Source organism: Bos javanicus, chromosome 6 (assembly GCF_032452875.1).
Source record: "Bos javanicus breed banteng chromosome 6, ARS-OSU_banteng_1.0, whole genome shotgun sequence".
NCBI lineage: Eukaryota > Metazoa > Chordata > Mammalia > Artiodactyla > Bovidae > Bos > Bos javanicus.
Genome location: NC_083873.1, coordinates 111,717,795 through 111,738,505, shown reverse-complemented (window position 1 = coordinate 111,738,505; position 20,711 = coordinate 111,717,795). Strand labels below are relative to the sequence as shown.

General features: G+C 45.1%; 1 protein-coding gene across 3 annotated transcripts in view; it reads left to right on the top strand.

Moving 5' to 3' along the window:
- Positions 1-20,711, top strand: part of TAPT1 (transmembrane anterior posterior transformation 1) — a 62,073-nt gene that overhangs the window by 20,788 nt on the left and 20,574 nt on the right. For all 3 annotated transcript variants that reach the window (XM_061420893.1, XM_061420896.1, XM_061420894.1), the window contains exons 3-4: positions 8,780-8,898; positions 19,355-19,517. In XM_061420893.1, coding sequence (XP_061276877.1) covers positions 8,780-8,898; positions 19,355-19,517 — 282 coding nt within the window. The remainder of the gene's footprint in view (positions 1-8,779; positions 8,899-19,354; positions 19,518-20,711) is intronic.

Here is a 20,711-nt window from a genome sequence, read left to right as displayed (position 1 = left end):
TATTCTTTTAAAGTCAAGAGAAAGGTCAACTCAGCATCTCCAACTGAACCTGTTTAGTGGTTGTTAAAAAGAAAAAAAAAAGACAGGTTTTTTGTGTAATGTTGTCAGTAGATTAACATGTTATACTTGACATTTAATAAAGATGAATTACTTATATATTTAAAGTAGTTTTTCTAGTTATTAGCACATTTTTATGCCTGAACTTCTCAATGTGACGTAAGGATATAAAATTCTGGAGCATTTGTTGACCGGAGGCAACACTTTTTCTTTTCCTCTGCAGTCCTTTCTCCACGCTCCCACATGCGCCAGGGGTTCTTGTCTGGATCTGCTACTAACTGCACATATGCTCCACCTGGGGAGCTCTATTTTTTTCTTCCACACAAGGAGGAAGCTAAACTGCAGTATCTCTGCATCCTGAACTGAGAGCCAGGATAGCAAAGTGGTTGAAGGGCATGAACTCGAAGGCCAGCCTGCCTGAATTTGAATCTTGGCTCCACAGTTTATCAAGTATGAGGCCGTGACCAATTCACTTCTGTTTCTGTATGCCTCAGTGTTCTCATCTGAATGTCAATTACATGGTAAGCCTTCTGTGGGCTTCCTAGATGGCTCAATGGTAAAGAATCCAGGTTGGATCCCTGGGCGGGGAAGATCCCCTGGAGAAGGAAATGGCAACCCACCCAGTACTCCTGCTTGGATAATCCCATAGACAGAGGAGCCTGGCAGGCTACAGTCCATGGGTTCACAGGAGTCGGACATGACTTAGCAACTAAACAAGCGCAAAAGCCTTCTGTAAGTGTTTTAAAATCTTTACAAGTCTCACTTAGCAAATTGGAATGCCCTGCCTGGGAGAACAGGAAAAAGTTTGAAAGATTTCTTGTCCCCTGGTTGCACTGCAGTGACTGTTTCGTTTGCAGTGGGGATGGCAGTCACCTGGGCTGAGTCCAGCGGGGAGTGGGTGGGAGGGGACTGGTTTTCAAGGTTCTCTGTGTCCCTCTTTGATCTCCAGCTCTACTTCTAACCAGACTGCTTCACTTGCTAATAAAGGGCTCTTCTAACCCTGAAGGGTCATGATTTCTGACCCCTGGCCTCTTGGATTGCTGATTTCAGGCGGAAAGAACCTTTAGGAAAAATGTTTTCTTCCCTTTCTCCTTGCAGTCAAGCTATCTGAAAGTGAAGCTTATATCTTTCATGGGGGTTTAGCTGATGGCCACAGAGATAATGCTTGCTCTTTGGAAGAAAAGCTATGACAAACCTAGACAGTGTATTTAAAAGCAAAGACATCACTTTGTGGACAAAGGTCCATATAGTCAAAGCTATTGATTTTCCAGTAGCCATATATGTATGTAAGCACTGAACCATTAAGAAGACTGAGCGTCGAAGAAGTGATTCTTTTGAACTGTAGTGCTAGAGAAAACTCTTAAGAGTCCCTTGAACAGCAGGATCAAACCAGTCCATCCTAAAGGAAATCAACCCTTCATTGGAAGGACTGATGCTGAAGCTCCAATACTTTGGCCACCTCATTTGAAGAGCTGGCTCATTGGAAAAGACCCTGACGCTGGGAAAGATTGAAGACAGGAGGAGAAGGGGGCCACAGAGGATGAGATGGTTGGATGGCATCACTGACTCAATGGACATGAGTTTGAGCAAGCTCCGGGTGTTGGTGATGGACAGGGAGGCCTGGTGTGCTGCAGTCCACAGGGTCAGAAAGAGTCAGACACAACTTAGTGACTGAACAACCAACCACCCGCCCTCATGCAGTTATCTTCTCAGTTTTTGATTTGAGTGCTAGGTTCCAGGCACTTTTACCGTGGGGAAGTACAGAGATAAACATGGGACTAATGAAGGGAATGGCAAGGTGATGAGGAAAAAGAGGTCACTTCTGTACAGTTTAGGGCATACGTGGAGGTGTTGGTTAGCGTTAGTCGCTCCATATTTTCCGACTCTTTGTGACCCCATGGACTGTAGCCCACCAGGCTCCTCTGTCCATGGGATTCTCCAGGCAAGAATACTGGAGTGAGTTGCCATTCTCTTCTCCAGGGCATCTTCCCGACCCAGGGATTGAACCTGGGTCTCCCATAGTGCAGGCAGATTCTTTACCATCTGAGCCACAGGGAAGTCCATGTGGAGGTGAGGGGTGAGGTATGCTAAGGAGACCCAGAGCTGGGAGGTTGTCAGGAACACAGAGGACAGGCGCACTGAAAGGACGGGCTGGAACCAGGTGACGGAAGGTTAGGCTGAGGGGTTTAGACTGGCATCGGGAGGAAACGAAAACTTTCTCCTCTAGAATACTTTTAGCTGTGTGTATTATATAACGGAATGGGCTTCCCGGTGGCACAATGGTAAAGAACCCACCTACTGATGTGGGAGACACAGAGAAGAGGCCTGGGTTCTATCCCTGGGTCAGGAAGATCCCCTGGAGAAGGAAATGGCAACCCACTCCAGTATTCTTGCCTGGGAAATCCCTGGTGCGCTACAATCCATTGGGGTTGTAAAGAGTCGGACACGAGTGAGTGAGTGAGCATGAATACCTAACAGTGACTTAAACAAAAAGGTTTTTACAACTTCTAACAAGCCTAGAGCAAGGAGATCTGTTTCCAGCGGATTCATGCGGCCAGCATGGACTCAAGTCCTTTTTCTCTTTCTCTTTCACCATCACTGGCAGATTGGCTCTTGGTCCCCTTACTGCCTTTCACTAGAAAGATGTCAGCTGCACCTCCGACCTTATATCTGCATTACAGTCAGAGACAAGATGGGCAGCGCCACCTTCTCCACCGACCCTTTCATAATAAAAGCTTCCCCAGTGGTGCCCAGTGTGCCTTCTTCCGCCGATGCCTTGTGGGCCAGGCTGAGCCACACAGCCACCCCGCTGCACGGGGCCTGGGCTGGGGTAGATTAGGCTTTTCCAGCAAAGGGAGAAAGAGATTGAGGGTGATGAGGGGTCATCTGCCCCCTCCAGAGCTCTGCTTCTGAAGCATAGCGATGTTCAGCGTGGACTGGAAATGAAAGAAGCAGGGAGAGGTCAAGACCACTCCAGGTGTGTGCTCTTCAGGTTCAAACCAGTTGATTAATTTACTTCTTTAAGACATCTATCCCTCAAGTTAAACACATGTCAGATGTAGGGGTGATTATTATGAAGACTTTTATCAAAATTACTTTTCTATGGTAACATACATTTATATAGCTTTGCCTATCCTAAGATGTAGAACTAAGGTGAAATCATAATTTTGACTTTTCTTTGCCTTACAATTCTGTGCATTTTGACAGTCTTTTTCATTGTTACCATGCTTTGTACGTTATTTATAGAAAATTGAATTCAACTGCTTAGTCTTAAATAGTAACTACTTAGGTCACATCAGGTTGAAGAGATAAGTATGACGGTAGGTACAGAATGTTGTCTTTGGGGCATAGACTATGTTACTGTTGCAAAGGAGAGGTTAGTGCCGCACAGGGGATCTTGGGGTGGAGATGAACAGCCTCACCTTCTCATCTCAGGTCCACCGATCAAGGCATTGCTTTGGCTTTGACTGTCTTTGTTTGAGATTAGGAGGTTGGACTCGGTCATCTCAGGAGGCCGGTAGTCCATGACCCTGTGAATGAGTTTGCCCACAAGGAGAGGATGTGGCAGCAAGGGAGAGAGTCAGAGAAGGGAGATTTGATCTCGCTAGTGGAGGAACTCAGTTCTGCTCTTTTGACAGTCAGACAAGTGATAAACATTTAGGAAAAATAAATCAAAAACTTCTTTCAAAATAGGAACTGAATGAAAATACCATGTAAAGCCTTTTTGTTGCTTTGTAGTGTTGAGGGTATGTTAAGAAGAGGTAGTTGCAGCTGCTGTTTCGCTTTTGTGTCAGTGAGACAGTCCTGAGATGGCATTGTGAAGCTAGCGGAGAGCACTCAGGCGCTCTCATCAAGGTGCTTCCTTCTTTCTGTGCCTGGCAGCAGCTCGTGCCCATCTCTCTCATGGGGGAGCTTTGCTGACCACTCCCCAGCCCCTGTCCCCACCCCAGCTCGCACACAGCCCTTATCTTGTCCCCAGCGCACCCAGAGTACATCCTTCATCCAGCCCTTACTGTGCAGTCCTCCTCTTTAGCTTTGAATTCGCTGGGGAAGGGGTCCCTCCCCAGTGACCTCGTATCCCATGTATAGGACTGAGCAAGATGCAGGAGTGGACCCAGAACCTCACACACTGAGACCAGGGGCGGAAAGAAAGCCCTCCTCCTGCTTGACCCCTGCCTCCTGGCTCCCACCCCATAGCAGCGGCCTCTGCTCCAGGCGCTGCTTGGGGGCTGTGGGGGAATGGATACAGAATTGCCAGAGGTGGTTTCTGCAGCTCAAAGAGACATCTTCCAAATCCTTGTGCTGCTTTTAATTGTAGCCATAACATTTTATTTATTTTGAAATTCCAAGTGGCATTAAAAGGAAGGCAGGAGGTTTTGGTCAAAAAAGGAAACATTTTTAAAAGGTGAAGAAACCTTGCTCTGCTCTCCATGGAGAGGGGCCAGCATTTGATTTGTTTTTATTTGTTTTGAGGCTACTAATCTTTCAGATGATCAAGAGCAATAGCAGTAGGTTCAAAATGAGTGTGGTAAGAGCTGGTTGTGGAACTTTTCACTAGCAGGTGATGTTGACCAGTGTTACAGAATCATGGTTGGTTTTCACATTGGAGTTCAGATGTTAAAAACTTAATGGTAAATCCTTTTTTTTTTTTTTTTTAACATACAAGCCCAAATCCAGTGGCGAGACTGAGGCTGAGTGGCAGGTGTCATTAGTAGAAATAGTGCTTCAGTCTCAAAGCCACGTCTCCTGCAGACCTGCGGGGGGCTGGCCCTGCCTCTGCCGCTCAGGTACCAGGTGAGCCCCCAAACCTTGCTGCAGAGTTGGGGGCATGGTGATGAGGTCCAGGTGGAGATGAGGCTGGATGGAGGCCAGCGCCCTGCCCTATTGCCCAGTACCTGCGAAAGGCTTCTGAAACCCTTCCACACAAGATCTCCCGTGAGACAGAAAGGCAGGGGACTCTTAGAGCGAGCAATGAATGCTTAGTTAAAAGAGAGAAGGAAGAAATCAAAGCCTGAGTCAGCCCTGGGAAGTTTTCACACAAAACCTCGTATAGCATTTTGTCATCCATCCCCGGGAAAATCCACCAGCTGGAAAAGAGATAAAAGCCTGCAACTGCAGTGTAGGATTTCTTTTTGAAGCATGTTCATTATGCTTTGGTGTCTTTGCATTTTGTTATATTTCATATAATTGGGCTTCCCTGGTGGCTCAGCTGGTAGAGAATCTGCCTGCAGTGCAGAAGACCTGGGTTCGATCCCTGGGTTGGGAAGATCCCCTGGAGAAGAAAATGGCAACCCACTCCAGTACTCTTGCCTGGAGAATCCCATGGACAGAGGACCCCGGTAGGCTACAAGTCCATGGGGTCGCAAAGAGTCAGACACGACTGAGCAACTTCACTTTTTTTTTTCATTCATATAATTGCTGGTTCAGAGAGATGACGTATTTGTAAGGCTCCCCCTCCACCACCCCGTAAAGCTCAGACACAGCTAAGGCAAGAGACAGTTATGACTTACACGTACTTAAATGTAGTTTACCACCTTCTACACGGTGGGTGAAGTGGGGGTGCAGGGAGCTGGAGCAGGAGAGAAACGGGGGCGGGGCGAGTGAGAGACAGGGACCCGGGCGCACGGTGACGGGACCACCGTCTGCCTGGACGGGTGTTCACCCACGGTCTAAAGAGGCGCATCCTAGCAGCATCGTGCTCCTCTGATTTTAGCCACACCACTGTATTCATTTTGACCTTTCAAGTGACATTTAAAGGAGATTTTTGTTTCTGAGAAGGGAAACAGCGGGTGGCATATGACACCAGTCTCTCTGCTTTGTAGTTACACCTTGTACATTTTAGGGACAATTTCATCAGCTATTGCTTAAGACTGCATGACTGCTTTGTGGTTATTTGATCCCAGTGAAAAGTAAATCATAATACTTGTCTGTTTTATCAAGGTGGGCTTCCATGGTGACTCAGGTGTAAAGAATCTGCCTACAGTGAAGACTGAGGTTCAGTCCCTGGGTCGGGGAGATCCACTGGAGAAGGAAATGGCAACCCACTCCAGTACTGTTGCCTATGAAATCCCACGGACAGAGGAGCCTGGCGGGCTACCGCCCATAGGGTCGCAAAGAGTCAGATACAACTGCGACTAAGCAACCACAGCAGTCTACAACATTTTATCAAGATGCCAAAGCACGCTGCCTCCTATACCTAGCAAAAACTGGGCGTGAGATCTTTTGCTGCGCTCACACGGCTTCAAACCTGCGGGGCCGGGGGGTAGACAGCCGCAGTGCACAGGCCAGCTCCTGCACTCCGACACTTGGCCCTGGTCCAGAGTCCAGCCACCAAAACTGTGGCTTCCTGGTGTGCGGAGCAGGCTGACAGGGATGAAGCAGTCAGCACTCAATGCCACATGCCCAGAGGCCCAAGGACACGGGAGTCCACTTAGCACAGACACCCAGACCTGGGTCACCAGGTAGATTAAACCAGACGCCCTGGAGCGCAGCGCCCATTAGGGCGCCCAGGATTCATCTCCCTCCCTCAGGGGTAACTGTTCTCAGGATCACGTCTTGTTTATTGCCTTTTAAGGACATTTTCTCATTATCGTTTGCAAAGGATTTAAAAGAATGCTGTGCTTTGTGAAGAAACGTAGCACCTGAGCAGTAGGCGCAGGAGTGGACTCACTTGTTTGCCTTTCTGAGCCTGCAAGGCGTAGCGGTGCTTTCCTGGCCCCCGTTGAAGTGTCTGGTCACAGCTGCTTGCTTCCTTCCATTTTCACGTTGTGATCTGTCGTCACGACAGCTCCAGTGGTCCCTGGGTGCTGAGCGTGCAAGGGTCAGGGGATTTTTGCTTCCTGGGCTGATTTAAAATGCGATGGGAAGGCCCTTAGATGTTTGTTACTGGTGCTTGCCATAGATGAGAAGCAATACTAAAACAAGTTTCTCTAAGCCTAAGAAGGATGACTGTTCTCCAACAGAAAGTCCGATTCTTTAAGAGACGATTTCAGCCTGGTCAGAAGACCCAAGATGGAAGGGGCATCACGTTGGTGTCTTCTGAGGCCTCTCCCCTTGCTTGCGCACTCCGTCTGCTCCGTGTCGTATCATCTTCCCTGGGTGTGTCTGCACCCTAACAGCTCCTACAGGGACACACCAGTCACGCTGGACAAGGGCCATCCTTACGACCCCAGTTTAACTTGATTGCCTCTTGAAAGAGCCCCCACTCCAAATACAGTCACATTCTGAGGTGTGGGGAGGGAGGCCTGTGGTCAGGCCTTCAGCATATAAATTGCGGGGAGGGTATGCAGCTCTTCCAGTAACTTCCAGTGGGTGTTAGCTACTTAGTACATTTCTGTAGGTCAGTTTATTGACCAAGAATACATGGAGTGTTGTGTGTGAGGGTGTGTACATCATACCATGTCTGTGTGTCAAATGTACAGAAAGTCACTCCTCTTGAAATAGTACAGGTTAGCAGCCTGGGTGTGGCTATTTGCTAAGGCATCACAAGATTCTACCCTCCATCTGTGAAATAGTGTTCTTCAGTCGCTAGCTTGTGTCCAACTCTTTGCGACCTAGTGGACTGCAACACTCCAGGCTTCTCTGTTCTCCACTGTCTCCTGGAGTTTGCTCAGACTCATGTCCATTGAGTCGGCGATGCTGTCTAAACATCTCATCCTCTGCCACCCCCTTCTCCTTTTGCCTCAGCATCAGGGTCTTTTCCATTGAGTCCACTTTTCTCATCAGGTGGCCAAAGTATTGGAGCTTCAGCTTCAGTCCTTCCAATGAATGTTCAGGGTTGATTTTCTTTAGGTTTGACTGGTTTGGTCTCCTTGCAGTCCAAGGGACTCTCAAGAGTCTTCTCCAGCACCACAATTTGAAAGCATAAGTTCTTTAACAGTCAGGCTTCTTTATGGTTCAACTCTCACATCCATACATAACTACTGGAAAAACCACAGCTTTGACTATATGGACCTTTATCAGCAGAGTCGCTGCTTTTTAATATACTGTCTAGGTTTGTCATAGCTTTTCTTCCAAGGGGCAAACCTCTTTTAATTTCATGGCTGTAGTCAGGATCTGCAGTGATTTTTCAGCCCAAGAAAATAAAATCTGCCACTGCTTCCACTTTTTCTCTTCTATTTGCCATGAAGTGATGAGAGCATGAAATATGGTCCTAAATGTAACAGATAAAAGTGTACAGTGTCACCCGAAATAGGAAGGATGTGGCAAGTACACGAGAAAGCAGAAGAGATGAAGACATTAACAGCTACTCCTCCAGTTAGGAATAATGACTTCTTTGCACAGCAAGTTCAAGTGTACCTAAAATTGTATTAAAATCAATAATCTCTTTACATTAAATTTAGAGTTTAAGTTTTATCTGAAAGGTTTTCTATAACATCTCTGCAGCTTGAGGAAGTACCCAGAGAGCTACTATGTCAGATGTGGCATACTTGTGGTTGAGGGTGACTTGTCTTTTGAATAATTGACTTGTGTAGATGATAAACCAAAGGCTCCGGAAGAAGAACTACAAGCTTGCATTTTGAAAAGGAATTTTTCATTAGAATATGGCTCATGTACACAAGGAGAACTGTTAACTTGTTATTCCTGTAGCTAAGTTATGAGAAATGAATTTTCTACCAAGTTTAGAAATTCCTTGATTGTTTGAAATTTTCATCTACAATATTTTAAAGAACATTTATTTTGCATTTTGTCTTTCACGTTCTTCTCTCCTTTTAAAATCCAGCTCATGGTTTTTGGAATCTTTCTGTGCCTGGATGCGTTTCTCTATGTGTTCACCCTGCTTCCTGTCAGAGTCTTCCTGGCCCTATTCAGGCTCTTCACCCTGCCTTGCTATGGCCTAAGGTAAGTTTAAGATGATGAACTATTGTAAAGGTTTAAATTATTTTTGCTACTTGTGCTTAATAATCACTTGGATAGATTTTTTTAGAATAGGAATAACTCATTAAGTTTCTTTAATACTTTGGCCCTTAATGCTGTTTATCTTTGTAGTGAATATTATATAATATGCTTATTTAATATTTCTACTTTTTATGTGTACTTTTTTTTTTTCCAAATAGTTCTGAACAAGAACTTTGTTTTGGCTAGGCGACAAATGTTAATAATGCAGGAGATTGTGTGTGTGTGTGTGTGTGTGTGTGTGTGTGTGTGTTTAGTTGCTCAGTCGTGTCCAACTCTTTGCAATCCTATGAACTGTAGCCTACCAGGCTCTTCAGTCCATGGAATTCTCCAGGCAAGAATACTGGAGTGGGTAGCCTTCCCCTTCTCCAGGGGATCTTCCTAACCAGGAATCGAACCCAGATCTCCTGCGTTGCAGGCAGATTGTTTACCATCTGAGCCACCAGGGAAGTATAGAAAGGGCCCAGTGTGGAGGGTCAGGACCGACCACATGGCCACTGTGCAGGCTCAGCCTGTACTTTTATTTTCTTCATGTCCCGAGCCTCTTGGGCATCGTCTGTATAAAGTGAGGAGCAGGTTCTAGGCTGGGAAGTGGAGGGGCGGGTGGCATCAGTAGCCCTTACGGAACTCCCCCTGCGGGCTGCTCCTCCACCTCATTGGAGAGCCACCGTCTTTGTGGTCTGGCAAGCCTTACCTGCTTACAGGTGAGACCGGTCTCCCTCTGATTTGTGAGAGGGGAAAACCCTGAAAGGCATTGTCCTGGTGGGAAGAACCAGACAGCCTGGCCTAGCAGTGATGAGCTGATGACTCGTGAGCCACTGCCTGACTTCTTTCAGCCTGTATCCCCGTCCTCAGAAAGCGGGTATTTAGTGCCAGTATCTTACTGCAAAGATTGAGAGATGTAAAAAGAATACCCAGTGTAGTGACAGGAACAGATACTAGTTTCCTTCCTTCCTTCTCTTCCAAAACTAGGAACAGGAAGATGAAAACGTAAAGCTTACATGAATCTTGATGCTTTATTGGTCTTGAGGTTAGAGATTGGATTTTACAGTTTTTCCTCCGTACTTGTATCTCCATGCCTCTACTCTGTGTAGTCCCTCTGTGTAACATTTTTACAGTTCTTAGCACAGTTGCCCAAGTTGCATTTCTAACATTGCGTCACTTTTTTAAATACATTTCATTCCGAAAAGTTTCAGAATACTGAAATGGATAATAATATGTGAAACATAGCTGTGAAGTAGGTGACTCTTCCATGGGTATATTAAATGTATAATTAATAACATTATTATCAATAACCACAGAAACTGAGTTTAATATACAATATATCCAGAATTATAGGTTGTTTTCTTTTCAAAGACTAAAGTCCTGGAAGTTTCTCTTTTAGTAAATGAGTGTGTACTTGGTATTTAGTAAGTACCGAATGACATTCAGCCTTTTTGAAAATGAGCCTTAATCATTTTAGTAAGGAAGAAATCCCTCTGATATAAATTAGAAGAATTTATTTATCATGATATTATGATAAGAGTAAAAACTCCTTTGCAAGATTGCATGGAATAAAACAATTACAAGGATTAAGATCACATTGTTGTTACATGTAACACTTTATACTCTTGTCTTACTCTGCTTCGAGAATGAAAGAATTATGTTTTATATTTTATTAAGTACAATTAATCAAATGGGAAAATCTTTTTTAGGAATTTACCATCAACTTTAAGTGATTCAAGTACTTGCTTTATGCTTTTGGAAGAATTTTTAAGAAGGCCTTATTCATACCAGGAAACCTTTTTGGAAGACATCTGTAACATTCACAAAGCCTCACCTTCTATACCATCCCTATTTCTTTATCACCTTTGGGAGCTCAATAAAGTCATGGTTATTTCAGTTACCTTTTCAGAAGAGCAGAAAAAAACAAAAATCTAGTAAGACATTACTAAACAGAAGTCTTCATGTGTGATTGTGTAACAAGGATGAACACATGGAAAGCTGGGTAAAGCCAGGTGAGGCTGCCTCATGCCATATATAGATCTTGATGTCTGCTCCATGAGCCAGGTTGCCTCTAAGTTATTCTCAGCTCGGCAGTGTGAGGCACGTTCCTGCTCTAGCTGTCTTTAAGCGTGTTCTGTGTGGCTGTTGGCGTGATGAGGCAAAGGGTCCAAAGGCTGTGTGACCTAAAGACCCCTTCCTTCTGGAGGGGCTCCTGGGGTCTCTCAAGCCCTCAGTGGATATTCACGGGATGAGTGACGAAGGGGACTTGCCGTGTTCCCAAGGGCCTCTGTTTCTCGGCTCTTATTTGAAGAGCCGAGTTCTCGCTGCGGCAGAGGCATCTAGACTGTGTCTGTGTCCCCTGGGGGAGCAAGGCTCCAAGGTCACCTAGAGAAGCCCTTTGGTGTTTGTTCTGGAATCGGGGAGAGCTGTTGGAGAGAGCCAGGACGCCTTTAGCCCTCTGCTCCTGGTGGCTTCAGTGGGTCGATGGTCCCTGGAGCCAACCTTTTCTAGACCTTTTCAGATTTTTTTTTTTAGCCTATAAAATAAAGATGATAGCTTTCATATATTACTCTAAAATACTTTTTAATCTAAATTAATCTGAGTGACATTTTGAAGCAGGATTCACGTCTGTTCTGTTTTCACTCTCTTGCAGCCAGGCCGACACTAGAGGGCAGCCTGTCACCCTGCTGCAAGGCGCCGTGCAGTTTTCCTGGGCAGAGGGGTCTTGCTGCTTCTGCAGTTTGGATCCTCTGAAAAATTACATTTTATGCCGTCACTTATATATATGTATATACTGTGAAGCACAGTTAAAATGGTATAACAGAACGTCAGCATTTCTAAGCACTCCATGAGTATAGGCAGATCATACAGAATATGAAGACCCTGCCTCCCTGTCTCAGCGCCTTAAGTGTGCTTTATCAGAATGGAGTACTTGGCTGACAGTAACATGGGCTGCAGTCCATATTTTCTTTGAGCAATTTAGAAAGCAAAGTCTTCTGAGCATTATTTTCTTAAAGCACCTAACTTGAAATATTTGAAACTTAAAATATAATGTAAAAAATTGTATTACCAAAACTATTGTTAATACTAAGTCTAAAACCTTTCAGATATTTTAAGAGTATATGAATACATTTTCTCTTTTAGAAAATTATTAATCAGACAAGTTTTGCCTTCTTTTTCTTCCAACATTCTATTCTGTTCAGGATTATTTGATTTTTCTTTCCTGTGGCTGTATCATGTTCCATCTTTTTCAGCAAGCAAAAAGTGCTCTTTCCTTCAGTCTGACTTAATTTTTTCAAAGAGTTAAGAAATGAAAAAGATCAGCAAAGAGGTCAATTGTATTTTTTTCTATTTCCTTTTTCTCACACTCCTGTGTTTTAGTTTCCTTTCTGTTAAAAAAAAAGAAAAAGTTAGGGACTTCCTGGTAGTCCAGTGGTTAAGATCCCACGCTTCCAGTGCCGGGGCACAGGTTTGATCCCTGGTCAGGGAACTAAAACTCACCTGCCTCTAGCTGCAGCCCAAAACAAACAAACAAAGTTATTGTCTTCCTAGTCTCTTAGTTCTTAGAAATTATACCCAAAGAGTTGGGGAGGGAGGAGAAAGGATATTTGTCAAAGTGGTTAAGATGCTGGCATGAACACAGCAGCAGTTCGCAGGCCCTGGTGCTATGTTGTTGGCGTCCGACAGTGGCCGAGGGCTGGCACGGCCCTCCTTTCAGAAATGGGATCGGTGCTCTCACCTCCTGTACGTGCAGTCACATCTGGCAGTCACATTTGTGGGGTCTGTGGAAGCTGACAGTCTTCCAGGTTTTCTGCTTTAGAATGGACTCTTTGAACCCACTTCTGAATCTTCCATAAACTGGCCACAGGGTTTGGCTTGGAGGTTTTATCGGCCCTGACACAAAGCTGACTCGCTGCTTTTCATTCATTCTGAGGCCACTCCGCAGCCCTTAAGGAGGCTGGCCTGTATTGTGGCTGCTCCGCTGGCGGGCACTTTGCCAGCCTCCGACCCTGTGAAAATATTTTTTTATTTTGAGATGTTGGCAGGGTAATTTTTCTTGACTCTGTAGTTGTATGCACGTTATCTGCAAAGGGTGCACTGCTTCCATAAAACGTTTACACCCACCCTTAGCAATTTCAAGAACACTTAGGTGAAAATTATTGCTAACGAATTAACAATCTTGAAAAATCTTTGCCCTTACATACCTTCTTGTAGGTTAAAATAAATGCATGCAGGTTCTCTAAAAGCCTATTGATTTATGTATTTCTTCCCTCTTTCTCAGGTAGGGTAGTATAATTTTGGAAAAACATTTGAGAAAATTCTTGAATTAGGATAATTTTTTAAATGATGAGATGAAAATGAGAATTAAGTTTTGGTTTATTATATGAGATGTCTTTGTTTCTTGAAAGAATGAAAGTATTTTGTTTTTAGAAAAGTAGACTGTTCTACAGTAGCTACATTATGCTAAATGTAGCATAATGTGCTTTATGCTAAAGAGGTATCCAGTGTTATTTTTCCGAACTTATAGAATAAATAAATAATAACAGTTGTATGTGTATTTCTAATTTACCTGGCATTTTTATGAATCCTTTTTACCCCTCCAAGCTGTGACTTCATCTTGTGTTTTAGAACCCTCAGTCTTGCTTGCGTTAGAAGGTGAGCAAAGTTGTAGAGAAAAACGATACTATCTGGTGCCAAGAACTGCTGGTTTTGAAAACTTTGCTGTGATATTTTAGACAGCAGTGAGTGTAGGTGAGGTTTAAGGTAAATGCTGGAGTATTTTTCTTTTAACTATTAGAGCAAGTAAAATGCGTGCGAGTAAATTTTACTGATTCTCCCCCTGGCTTTAAGCATATCTCTTACTGGAAGCTTCAGGTACCTTTCTGTTTTTGAGGCAGTGGTAATTTACCCCACAGAAATCTCTCTCATCTGAAGAATTAGGAATTTCAGATGCTCGAGCGTTTCTTAACCCGTTGGGTTTCCTCCCCCTGCCTTACCTCCTCCAAGGTAGTTCTCCCTGAAATGAACTTCACACACGAACATGCACACATATGAGGTTTTTCCTCTTTTTAGACAGAAGCCTTAATTTCGACCTGAGTGATTTGTGCTACCCCTGTCATGCTCGCATCACTTCTCCGGGAATCAGGGCCGGCCGTCATTGCCCCTCCCCGGCAGGGCCTCCGTGCTCGCTCGTAGAGAGCAGGGTCTCGTCAGAGGGTCTTCCCACCTCAGGTGCCGTCCCCTCCTCCTCCTCACCTTGGCGCGCTCAGTAGCGCAGCGACATTACAACGTTCTCTCTCTCTTTCTCTCTCGTAAATCAGACCGAAGGGAGGAGCACTCTCACTTCCTTTGTAGAGTGGAATGTGGTGTCACAGGGACTCCTCGTGGTGAGTAAACCCTGATTTTCCTTCTATTCTCTTGGCCAAATTGACATCAGTACAAACAGATATTGATTATACTGAGAGACAGACATGACTGCTCGGAGATGGGCGCCTCGGAAGGAGCGAGCCTCCTCATCCTGCTGTGGTGACAGCTTTGTCCACATTTGTGCAGGAGTTGAGCAGAATCTCCCCTCACCTGGGAAGAACACTTGATAAAATGAACTTCAGTTGCACGTGTTGTCTAGGTTTGACATCAAGTCCTTCACTCCCCACGCCACATCAGTTCCTTCACCTGAGCTTAAGTTCCTTCGATGTGAGCGGTTTTTATTTTGCATCATCCAAGCACCAAACATAGCTTCATCAAGCCAGTGCTTTTTTTCCTAGTATAGTTTGTAATCATTTTAAAGCCCAAGAAACACTTTAGTCATTCAGTTTAAGCATTTGTAATTAATTTTTCTACTGTCTGTTGCAAAAACTTAAGGTGTTCAATTTTCAGTCTTCTAAGTAAGGAAAACCTCTTAATCTCAATAGTTTATTGCAGTTTACTTTAAAATTAGAAAATGACTTCTCTTTCAAAAATGGACACCATTTTTGACTTTTCACATTTTTCCAATAGTTCTTTGTATTTCTTCATTCTTTCAGTCATACCATGAGCAGCTAGAAGCGTTAGGAGGGAAAGAAAGATAGCTCCAGCCTGTGTATTTTGTGATGAAGTGCCTCGCGCTGGTGCCTTGGCATGTTCGAACAGCGATTTGAACATGAAGTAGGCACAGGTTACCCTGGTCTCGTGGTCACGGGCTCTGCCACCTCTTTCCTGGTCTTCCTGTTCACTTGTCAGCTCACGCTTCAGTCTTAGAGAGCTGAGCACCTTAGTGAGCTGCACAGGGTGAGGAAAACCCTGCCACTGACCATCTTCGTCTGCTCCATCATTCTGTTCCCCAAGAGTGCCCTTGAAGCAACGGGGTCCTTTACTGGGTAAATGTGCAAATCCAGGGAAAGTATTTGAATGACCAAAAGATAAAATTTAGAAATGCAGAAAGTTTAATTTCCGCAAGCGTGGCTTAACCTGAAAGTTTTAAATGATTTTAGGTTCTGTTGAATTTCTTGGTTAATAGTACTTGTCTTGTGATAACTGATAGCCAAGCTATAAATTAGATTAGCAGGTTTTTCACTTTGTCCAGCAGCTTCCTCCATTTGTTTATGTGTTTGTGTGGGATTTTCAGCATTTGCAAAATGAATTGTGAGTAGCTGCTGTTTAATAGGCATTTATAAGGAAGAGGTTCACCCTGAAAGCATTACTCAGGAACCAGTTCAAAGCTGATCGGCAGGGCTGGTGGATAAGCTTCCTCTGGAGTTGGAAACGCATATCACCCGGTCATCCACAAGTGTCCTGCAGAGAAGGAAACAGAGACCGGAGCTGGCCCAGGTTGTTTTCACCAGGTGAACTCACTCTGGGTTCGATCTTACTTCAGAGAGGCTGTGATGCCACCTTAGAATTATTTTTCTTCAGTTTTTGCAGCTTTCCTTTTTCACTTGCAGGGACATTTATATGATAGCAGGATCCTTTGTTTCTGAACAGTTTTGCTTCTTTTATTTTTTATTTGAATAAATCTCTTTAATTTTTAAAATCAGTCATCTCCATAGCAACCAGTTATGATGTACGCAATGGAACATTTCCACCAAAGCAGAGAGTGCACAGAAAGCAGCGGATCCAGTGGAAACAGTCCTTTTTTTCCCCTCTTTCTTTTTAGAAACAAAGAGCAAAAATTGTAGCTATATTTGGTATTTAGCATAGTCATTTTTCCAAATGAGATGACAGTACAGTGATAAATTATACAGTATTAAATTATGCTGAAAGATCAAACATGCTGAGTTGCTGATTCCTGTGAGTTTAAAAAGTTCTTTTAAAGAAATGTCTAGAATAGTAGGCAGGAGTGAGAAATTGCCCTCTGGAGCCAGAGGCCAAGAGTCAGATCCTGGCTCTGCCACTTGTTAATCCCAACTGCAGCTGCAGGCACGTTCCTGATGCCCTTCGGGAGATTAGGGTGGTGATGGTCCCTTCCTCTTAGGGTCTCATAGGGTTTCTGTGGAAGCTGAAGGAGAGAACGTACAAAGTGCCTAGAGGGGCCTGCCACACAGGGCCTGGGGATTGTGGCGTGTTTCCACAGTGCTTCTGCATTTTCCCGACCGGGTTTAATCCTGGGCAACAGAAAGCTAAGTTAGAGTTGTTTATGCTAGATTTTGAACTTAGTATCGTCTTGGTTTAAGCAGTGGAGTATTATATTATTTGAGGTTATAGCTTTTCAATGCTTGATTCAGTTCAGTCACTCAGTCATGTCCAACTCTTTGCAACCCCATGTACTGTAGCCCACCAGGCTCCTCCATTCATGGAATTCTCCAGGCAAGAATACTGGAGTGGGTTGCCATGCCCTCCTCCAGGGGATCTGCCTGACCCAGGGATCGAACCCAGGTTTCCTGCATTGCAGGCAGACTCTTTGCAGCTGAGCCACCAGGGAAGCCCGTTCCTTCTTAGAGAATATACTAACTCATTGTTCCATTGTTGCAAATGCTTATAAAGAGACACAACTGAACATATATGTGTTAAAAGTCCCTTCATCTCTTAAAGAACTTTGGCTGAGACCAGTTATGCCATTCTATCCTAAAAGCTCTACAGATTTCTGCTTTAACTAGTTACCTAAAACCTTTTGGTACTTAATGCAGATTCACTAATGCCATCCTGCGTTTCATTCCTGTCATGTTCTTTCATTCATAAAGCACAGCCTCCAGCGCTTAAACAGAAGGCCGCGGGCGATGTGTGCGTTTCAGTGTGTGCCCATCTGTGCCCACACTTCTGCGGGGACGCGGGCAGGCGCTCCTGGCTGATGCTTCATTTGTGCCCCAGCCGCTCGGACAGACAGTCCAGGGGCCCAAGAGTGTCCGCGTGTCTCCTTTTCTCATGGTTTGCATTAGAAATGTTTACCTCCAGCTCTTGACAAATACTTATCTCGGCGTGGGGGGAGGGGCCAGTGAATTCCCTTGAGAGTTGCACAGCCCTTGGCAGAGTTCTGTGCTCTGGGCTCAGTGTCCGAACTAAGACATAGCTCACTTCAGATTTCATGGGGAAAAACAGGGCCGCGTCTGCGGGGAGAGAGAAGAGCATTGGAGACAGAAAGGGACAGAGAAGTGATGGTAGAGATATATCAGCCTTGTCCTGGAGGCAGTTTTCCCCAAGATTTGAACTTTCACTGCAGAGAAGAACTCCCCTCAGTCTCTTGCGCTTGTCTCAAGGCCCCGGGGTGTGACCTGGACCGTCCTGACCCATCTCTGCATCTAAGCTCGTTGGTTCAGCCCAGGGTCATCCGCTGCTGGCCCTCCCTGGCCGCAGTCTTCACAGAGTCTGCCTCTTCGGGGCGTTGGTCGGGCACGGCGCTCTGGGCAGCGGTTACCTGTCCTTCTGAACCCAGCAAGGATCTTTGCAAGAAAAGCACCCCTGATCTGAATGTGTCAGGGCTCAGCAGGAGTTTAGGGAGTAGGTAGCCAAGGAACAGCCAGTAAGTGAAAGCTCAGGATGCTGGCGGCCCTTCGAAAGTGAGCCCACCCTTTAGTAGGAGCCAAAGTGCCATCACAGCAGTGGAAGTGAAGAGGTTCTGCGTCTCCTGATGCAGATCTTCGGGTTTTCTGTTGATTGCACAGAATGTAAAAGCTGCCAAGGCAGGGGGCTGAGCGTTTTCCATCTTGAGGAGTCGGCCTGCAGTAGACTGGGAGAAAGTACCTTTCCATTCCAGTCACAGGAACTTTACGTGCCATGATAGACATGTTAATTTCTTCTTTTGTAATGTATTTTTTCCCTGTATCTTAGGAATACATTTCCATTCACAATTTAGGTTTAGTTCTTTGTACTCTGACCTCGGAAGTACAGAATGATTCTGCTCATTAATTAGGGAAAAAAACCATCATCAGCACTTGAGCCCCTGAGGGTTGGGGTACCAGCCCCACATGCACTGGCCAGCCTGCCATGTCCACGGTCCCTCTGTGTCCAGGACTCCTCTCTGTCTGTGGTTCCTCAACCAACCACAGGTCTCAACCAACCGCAGGTCACATAGTGCTGAAGTACGTATTGATTGAAAAAAATCCACGTATAAGTGGACCCGTACAGTTCAAACCATGTTATTCAAGGGGCAACTGTATTTCCAACTCATGTTCCAGAGGGCTAATGTTTGTAATATAACAACCGTCCTACAAACTAGTAAGAAGAAGATACGAGGAGAGAATTCACAGAAAGTATAGATAAATACATAAAGAAGATGTCAGTGTTCTAGTGAGAGAAATCAACAGTGAAACTACTGGGTTGAATTTCTCACCAGTGGCATTAGCCAGTGTCCCTGAATGGATACACGTGAGCTTCCAGGCGTCTGGTGCACGTGTAAATTGGTGCAGCGCCTGCAGAGGGCAGCACAGGTATCACCAGAAGGACAGGTGAACGTAAATAACGCGAGGTTCCAGTTTTGAGGCTTTATCCTATAGACGTTGTTCACTTACGAGGTATGACGTATTACATCATGGTTTATAGCTGCAAAGGGCTGGAAAATGTCGGTCTTATGTTAAATTATGATGCGTCCACGCAGTGGAACACCGTGCTGTCTATAAGAACTGATGAAGGAAAATAGCGTAAAACGCTATCCCTGCGTCAGAAGGGCCGCGCCCGTGGGGTCCCGGGATCCTGATGAGCTGGGAGGCCTGTGTCCTCATTGTGGAAACCCATTGCTTCCGGGCGCTCGGCCAGCAGCCACCTGCCCTCTGTGGTCACTCATTAAGGTTCCCACTTCCTCTCATTGTAATTCTGGTCTAGTATCTTTATATTCGCTACCTGGGCAGGAGACTTGGCTACTGTTGAGTAGTCAGCATAACTTTGCTCGTTAACGTGAAGTTTTTGTTTGCGGTTCCCTTTGTTTGCCACTGCCTATCCCATAAAGATGATTTATTCAAGAGCGCGGAAGGCGAGCCTCACCTTCTTCATTACTGCTCATCTGTTTCAGGGACAGACGTGTGCTTCAGCCCGCCCAGGTGTGTGACGTCCTGAAGGGGGTCATCTTGGTCATCTGCTACTGCATGATGCACTATGTGGACTACTCCATGATGTACCACCTGATCCGGGGGCAGTCGGTCATCAAGCTGTACATCATCTACAACATGCTCGAGGTGAGTCCAGCAGGCCCGGCCCACGGCACACAGCGTCCCGCGCAGGACACCCTCCCGCCAGCTCTGCCAGTGGCACCTCCAGCCTCGGCTTCGTACCGTCAGGGGTGGCCTTGTGAGAACGCATATTCTGATTTAGAATCCCTCTAACAAGATGGTGCCTGTGCGCCCAGGACACGCTGGGGCAGCCAGTCCACAGGGCATCATGTGTCCTCCAGTGGGGACGAGGGCGACCAGCCACCTAGACATTTTGGAGTCAGTGCCCCCTTGAGAGTGTAAACTGTCAGATGACAGGGGAGTATTTTCCCGATTCATTGGAAACCCATGTGTGTTTTTTGTTAGAACTTTAAATCTTATGAAGAAATTTTTAGGATTATGTGTTTATTGGCTATAGTAGATTTATATTTTAAATTGCTTTTAAATTTTCACACAGAACAAGTAAACGATTTCCCAGTTTCTCTAAGTATTTAACGCTTTTAATACAATATGTCTTCAAAGTACACTACACTTTAAAGTAGTCATCCTGTGAAAAATCTGCATTTATGTAAAAAATAAACAGTTATACAAAGTGCAAAATAAAAAGCCACTTTGCTTTATAGGCAGAATCTTAAGTTTTTTTTTTAAATAGTAAACTAACCTGAGTTATATCATTAACCTTTAAGACTCAGTTTGCACTTTTCTGTACTACTTTTTGGGGACACCAGTAAGGTCTCCCTGTCTCTTAGATTCAGTTCAGTTCAGTTTAGTCGCTCAGTCATGTCCAACTCTTTGCAACCCCATGGACTGCAGCATGTCAGGCCTCCGCCTCCCTGTCCATCACCAACTCCTGGCACCTACTCAAACTCAAGTCCATCAAGTTGGTGATGCCATCCAACCATCTCATCCTCTGTCATCCCCTTCTCCTGCCTTCAATCTTTCCCAGCATCAGAGTCTTTTCCAGTGAGTCAGTTCTTCTCATCAGGTGGCCCGAGTATTGGAGTTTCAGCCTCAGCATCAGTCCTTCCAATGAACATTCAGGACTGATCTCCTTTAGGATGGACTGGCTGAATCTCCTTGCAGTCCAAGGGACTCTCAGGAGTCTTCTCCAACACCACAGTTCAAAAGCATCAATTCTTTGGCATCCAGCTTTCTTTGTAGTCCAACACTCACATCTATATGTGACTACTGGAAAAACCATAGCTTTGACTAGATGGACCT